Consider the following 7,380-nt stretch of genomic DNA (forward strand, 5'->3'; position numbering starts at 1 on the left):
AATATATTCTTAATAATTAATTTAGAGACAATAGATTTAATCTTACTTTCTATAAAAAATAAGTAATGTAGAGAAAAATATGCTCTATATACAGACTTAATTTGAAGAGTTTCAACTTTTAATATTTATTATTACATTTAATAATGATTATAAAATAATACAAATTTAAAATCTAATTAAACTTATTTCAGTATTACAAAAAAGTAACGATAAAGTAACGAATCGTTACTTTTCAAGTAACGGTAACGGTAACGCGTTACTTTTTAAAATCAGTAACGAGTAACGGTAATGAGTTACTTTTTACGAAAAATAACGGTAACGCGTTACTTTTTTAAGATAACGTTCCCAACCCTGTTTGTATGTATGTATTGTGTGTGCGTGTGCACGCGCGCATACAGATATTTTTCAAAGATAGTAAAAAACGTACTGCGAACACAAACATTTACGCTTGCAAGCGTGTATAAATGATATTCAGTTGAAATAAAAATATAATTCTTTTCATGGAGTAAAATGGACAATTTTGAGTATTTTCACTCTAAACGTGAGAACTTTACAAACTATTGTACAATATTTTCTACACTCTAAAACTGATGATATTTTATTTGACTCTGATTCTCAGTTCTAGAAGCTTACTCTAAATAAGCGTGTATTACATATAGATTATCTATGTCATCATTGTTTATGCAAAGAAATTATTTTGATAATATAATATTCACAATTTTTTTCAGCGAATTATGGCATAATATACAGAAACCAAAAAATACGATTTCTAAAACGAATGTTAAAAATATTTAAAAATTTTTTTGTATTAATAAAGAAAACCTGTTCTTTATCGCTAGACTGGACTAGACTAAAATTTTCTTTCTTTCGCCAAACTTCAAATATACATCTATTTTATTTTAAGTTGAGTGTATATAAATTCAACTATAAAGAACAGACTAAATGTATTTTTAATAATAACAAATAAAATCCAAATGAAGTCATAATCGGGCCCTCTTCCCTTTACTGATAAATGTACTAAATTAAAATTCTTAGAGTTATCAATAAATTGAGTTGTGGAAAATATTTAATTTATATCAAAAGAAATGTATTAATTTTATGAAAAATCTATGATTAGTTACGTTGTGCTCGCCCTTATTTTCCTCTATCAAAATAGCTTCCTTGGTGAAAATTTTTCTTAGAATTTTCTTTTATAATTTTTTATGTAATTTAGAATATTTATGTAAATTTCAGAATTTTTCAGAATTTCTGTATAATTTTATAACTTTTTAGAAAATTTCTCAAATTTTTTATACTACTTGGAACACTTTTCAAAAGAATTGAAAAAGCCTTTACATCTTTTCTAAAATTTTTTTATATATGTGAATTCTGAAATATTCTAAGATTTCTTATTCTATAATTTCTAAAGAAAACTTGTAAAATCTGAAAAAGTTTAAGGTACTTTTTTCAGAAATTTCCATAAATTTAAAATATAAGAAATTCTTAATATTGAGATAACATAAGAATTTTTTTCACCAGGATTGTAATACAATTCACATATTTTTCTTTGAGACTATATAATACGGTATTGTAATATGTCATATCTGATAAGGTGCATTTATTACATCTCTGTTATTATATTAATACATTATATAACTTCCGTATATTACTTGCTGAGCTGTCGCTTCCATCTTAATTTACACTGAAGCGTATATGTAAAATTAGTTATGAATAGGCACTTTTTGCCGAACAGATTAAGAAAAAAAAATATATACATTCACATACAATCATTTGATATTTTTTATTGATACTATAAAATTGGAATTTATATGGAAATATGTGTAATATACGTGAGCGTTTACAAGAATACAATTATTTAATAAAGCTGTAAACTGCAAGAAACATTTTTGAATAAATTATATTTGTTTACAAAAAAGATAGTTGTTTACTTCATTTAATCTTAGTCTGATTCTAATCCTTGTTTCTGTAGGTCAGCACTGCTAACAATAGTTTGGATAAAAAACCATTAAATGATCCTAAGACTGAAGAGATCAAAGAAGAATATATATATCGGGATGGTTACGAGCGAGCTAGTAAACGTAAAGCGAATACTCTTATCGCTAATTTAACTAAAGACAGTTCTTCCGAGGACGAAGATGGCAGACGATTATGTGCTCGTAGAAAAAAGAGAACTCAGTCGAATGATAAATCAAATAATGTAGAATGTGCTGAGAATCAGTACGTACATGCCAATCATAAGAAAGCAACGTCAAACATGATCGTAGGTCATTCTTTGAGTGATAATAACGACATGGATATCGACAATGAGCGCGATAAATATTTATGCTCTAAAAAAAGAACTGATGAAAAGGATGAAAAAGTATCGTCTGAATATCCTAGAAGAATAATACCTCCCAATTCTAAGATGCGTTTAAGTCTGGCTAGACAAAGAAGAGGAAACACTACATCAAAACCGTCTCCAAAGACGCGCAAGGAAAATAAAGCTGTTGAGCAGGCAAGAAATCAAAAGAAAGATAATACAGTGACGGATGAAGAAATTCGTAGGACACTGGAAGAAGACTGGAATGATGACGAGGAAGAGGTTACTGTGGAAAAGGATGTGAAGATTCAGCCACTGCCGCTAACGAAAGAAATACAACTTAGATTACGAGGGAAACGATTATTTAGTAAAACAGCGCAGGAAACGTGGGAAGTGACGAACAAGGAGGAAAGCGATGAGGAGCGGAATAAGAAAAAAAAATTGAAACTTTGCGGACAGAAGGAAGAAGAATCGTGCAGAATAGAGAATAAAAACGGAAGTTTGGTACATCAACTATTGTCCGATGATGAGGACAAGTCATCTAAGATGAATCAAGTAAGTATTAAAAAATTTCTTTGTCTCTCTTTGAATATTTGACAAGGTTTGTTATGTTACCTTTGCTTCTCTTTCATTTATAGCAGTTTGATGTACAGAATGGTAATCGGTCTGATAATGTACCTACTTCGACAAACAATGTAAGCTGTCCTATATGCAATAAATTGTTTCCACATAACAAGATAGAGGACCATGCCGCCAATTGCGAACAATTTGAGACAAATAATGAAGAGAGTGGTAATAACACGAATCAATTAGACTGTAATATATGCAGCAACTACAAGACAAATAATGGAATGGAATATGAAGAACATATTCAGCAGTGTATAAGTAATAAAAATAATGAAAGGCACTCACATGGTACGTTCAGTATTACATAATCTGTTGTTTCGTAATACTTTTTTGTTTCTGATAATACTATCTTATCATATATAATACACACATTAGATAACTTTATTTGGTTTGTATAAATAAACAATATCTGGATTACTGTTTTTCCAATATATCAACATTAATATCTTAAATTATAAAATTATAAAAAATTCTTTAGCCCTTTTGTGTCTATAGACAACATGCACAAAGTTGGTTCTCAATGTATATGATATCTGTGATAGACATCATAAAGTTAAATCATCGATGATATCTGTGATAGACATCATAAAGTTAAATTTTAAAAAAATTATTAAAATTATGCGAAAATGACTTCTTAAAGGTTTTTAAATTTGAGGATTTCGAATGTCTCTAGTCAAAATTTTAAAATTTACTAATGTAAATTTAAAATGGCAACTTTAAGAATCACAAAATTTTCAAGTATTTTATGAAACAATTCCAATGAATTTTTATGATACAACAGCTGCACTAAGAAGATATGACTAGGTAGATGATGATTTGAAATTAAAATTTACTTTTTTGAAAATCCAACACGAAGAAAATAATTTGTGATTAATAGATCTTGAATATTTCTTTTTAGTAAAATAAATTTAATATTACATTTTTTACATTATATGCACATACTCATGCACACGCAAACGCATGCACGTATACAGGGTGTCCGAAATGTTCCGAGACAACTGAATATCTCAAAAAGTAGGCATTTTTGAGAAAAATGTTTTAAACAAAAGTCGTAGGGTATGTAAAGTATTTAGTGATGTTATCAATTTAATCTTGAATTGCGTCACAAAAATCAGATCAAGGTCACATCGATTTTTAAAAATGAGATCTTATCTTTTATCTTTTATTATATATTCTTGTACTCTGTAACTGATCTCGAGAGATTTTCAAAACACTATAATAAAGTTGTTTTTTTTTCCATTTTAAGTATTACCGAATTATGAAGATTGAAAATTAAAATATCGCCGGTATTAACATTATCATTTGATGGCATGTTTTCTTTAAAAATTTAAGCATTTTACAAATTTTTAGTGGATTCGTAATTTATTTTTCACAGTCATAATCATAATAATCATAATTTATTATAATTTTTATTAGATTTTATTAATATAAAAGTAACTATAACTCAGAAACAATTTATTTTCGAACCTATGTTTATATAGCTTTTTTTCTCCTTTTTATCTCTAATTATCTCAAAGAAAAAATTATAGTGTGGTCGAGTTTCCGGATACTTTGTATAATTTTCACAGATAAAAATATTCTGCATATTAGGATTACTTTTGCGTCTTCAAGTCTCAGACTGAAAGGGTTAAGCATTTCTGTTTGTACAGAACTTTTGTTTGTACTTGTGAAAGATTAGTATCATATTAAAATCGAAAGTCTAACGAATTTCTAGAGGTTAACATTTTCTGTTTTTTAATGTATTATTGACATATGTTGATGTATTATTAAGTATTACATTCCTTTTTTATCTTTATTCAATGGCTATTCAATAAGATTCTCGTCTTCCATTTTGGCTAAATTTATTTTTAATTTTACTTTGTGTCTTTTTCTTTAGGATCTGAAGATACCAATACCACTTCCACCTCATCCTTTCGCCATTTTAAACCGATCAGTGAACAGAAAGATTCTGAAATAGATTATTTAGGTCAGTTTTCATCTAATAACAAAAAGAATATACATACTGGTAGGAAAAAAAAACGTTGATTAATTTTACATTCTTATAAGAACTTCAAATATATAATAGTGTTTGTTTCATTTGAAGAAAGGTTTTTTCCTAAAAATTACAAATTGCACAAATGTTATTGCATAGAACTGATACATGTTTATTTTGCATTTGTTTAACAATTATTAGTATTATATTCAATAACATATTTACAGATATCTCATGATTTGCAATTTTAATGATAGAATCTCCAAGCAATTTGATAATGTAATGTTGATAATACCAAGGGAAGCCAATATTTGTCGCAATTTTTCGATATTGTACATCTTCGTACATTAAAGCAACATAAGATTCTGTCAAAATAAAATTTTATGTGCTCGAAATAAACTGAAAAATGATTTTAATTTTTAAGGCTCTCGGTTTTTATTAATTTTTTTTGCACTTGTGTAACACAGAAATTAAATGCTTATTTATATGTATTTCCGTTAACGAATAATCTTTGAAATTTATCAGAGATCAAAATTGATTGCAAATTGTGAGACACCCTATGTATTTATTTCATAACATATTTTTTTGTACAGCCTCTTGAAGAACTAAATATTCTGAATCCTCAGGATAAATATATAAGTATCTATTATAGTCTTTTTTTTTTGCTTTACGTTTTCATATTTAATAACAATAAAGAAATTACAATTTGGCAATATATTGCATTATTAAGATTATAAAGATTACATGTGAAGCAATAAAGTATCCTGCTTGTTTCGATCGGTAAAAATAAAATTAGAAGGTATTAAATAAAATGCCATATATATATTTCAAAATCATTCCATTTGTACACTTATAAAATGAGACTTTACAATATATACGCAATGTACGGGTTATATAACGATCGACGAGTAGATATTGTTTTCCTAAATCACAGAGCCGTTTTATCAAAAAATTTTATATATATTTTAGGTGATATATACGGTGAGCGAGAGAGAGAGAGATATCTGTAAATTTACATATATATGAACCCAGGCAGCAAGCTGACGGTATTTGTCGCCATTTTAACGTCAAAATGTCGTTGAAGACAAAAAAATAACGTCAGCTTGCTATCTGAGAAGTCTCAACACGCGCTAAATTGTAAATCAGCATAAAATATTTTTATACCAATAGAATCTGTTGTTTATAAATAAAACGTATAAAATTATGATTAACTCGGGAGTTTTCATTAACCCTATGCCAAACGAAGAGATAAATAACGATAAAACTCGTGCAATCAGCAACATGAAAAAATATCGAGAAAACATCGAGCTTCACAATATATAGTGTTATTCAAATGATAATTTCATGCTATCTGAAGATTTATATACAAAAAGATGATATAAAGTGAATTTTACGCGTATATCATATTTTTTCTCTTAATATCAAGGTTATGGGTTGATAAATCTAGCCTTAATCTAAGATTATAATCAATCTGACGAAAAAGCATCCGTAGATTAGATAATAACAAAACTGCTCTTTAAATAAGTTCTGCCGTTGATCGCTTTTATCTCTGTTTATTGGAAATTGATACGTTTTTGTGAAAAGCGACAAGTGACAAGCGGAAACGTACGCGAAAAGTTTCTATTGGATTATTTGTAGTCTTTGATTTCAGATAATTGTTATATCATACTTCAATATACGTGCTGAAATGAAATTTTTTATTTTGGTGTTGTGGATTTCATCCTTAATCAGTGTACATTGTCAAGTTATAACCCTAAATGGCGCATGGAGAGGAACTATTAATATCTGTGGTAAATATTATTTTTTAGTATAAGATATACAAGAAATTAACTGAATTAATATAAGAAATGTATATATAATGCCATGTGTATATGTGTATGTATATATAAAAGAAAAATATATTTATAAATAGAAATATTAAGATCATTAATTATAGGTTGGCCACACTATATATAAATATATATATATATATATATATATATATATAGGCGTAGGAAAAAAAAAAATATATATACACTATTATACACACATCAGAGTGGATCATTTTAATGTCCCACCCCAAATTATATCTTTTTTCCTACGCCTTTTATCAAAACATTGTTTCAGATACAAGTTTTAGGATTTTAAGTGGCACATTAGATAGCAGTTATTATTGTGACTTTGGGTGGCATCGCCAAGGTCAGGTTAAAGTCACATCGATTTTTTTAAATGGAACACCCTATTTTTTATTCTAATAGCTAGTGTCAAGAACTTTCCAAAACACTGTAATAAGGTTCATTTTCATTAAGTACTTTTCGATCAGTTATATCATATGCTTTAAAGGTTATAGTACGGGTCAAAGGGTGCGTTTCTTTTGGACGCTCATGCGTTGTAAGCGCTCACGCTTATAAGCGCTATTTTCTGCCGTTCCTTTTGAAATTTAAGCGCTCATATGACTATCAGCAAAGCCGTTCCCTTTGGCATAGATCGGAAGAGCACACGT

The 7,380-nt window shown here is 28.0% G+C and overlaps 1 protein-coding gene across 1 annotated transcript in view; it reads left to right on the forward strand.

Annotated features, from left to right (window-relative positions):
• Nucleotides 1-6,383, forward strand: part of LOC105458762 — a 12,020-nt gene extending 5,637 nt beyond the window's left edge. The window contains exons 2-4 of the mRNA XM_011704285.1: nucleotides 1,970-2,854; nucleotides 2,938-3,214; nucleotides 4,803-6,383. Of these exons, the coding sequence (XP_011702587.1) occupies nucleotides 1,970-2,854; nucleotides 2,938-3,214; nucleotides 4,803-4,951 (1,311 nt within the window). The 3' untranslated portion in view covers nucleotides 4,952-6,383. The remainder of the gene's footprint in view (nucleotides 1-1,969; nucleotides 2,855-2,937; nucleotides 3,215-4,802) is intronic.
• Nucleotides 6,384-7,380: the final 997 nt, after the last annotated feature.

Source organism: Wasmannia auropunctata, unplaced genomic scaffold (assembly GCF_000956235.1).
Source record: "Wasmannia auropunctata unplaced genomic scaffold, wasmannia.A_1.0 LD334330.1, whole genome shotgun sequence".
NCBI classification, from domain to species: domain Eukaryota; kingdom Metazoa; phylum Arthropoda; class Insecta; order Hymenoptera; family Formicidae; genus Wasmannia; species Wasmannia auropunctata.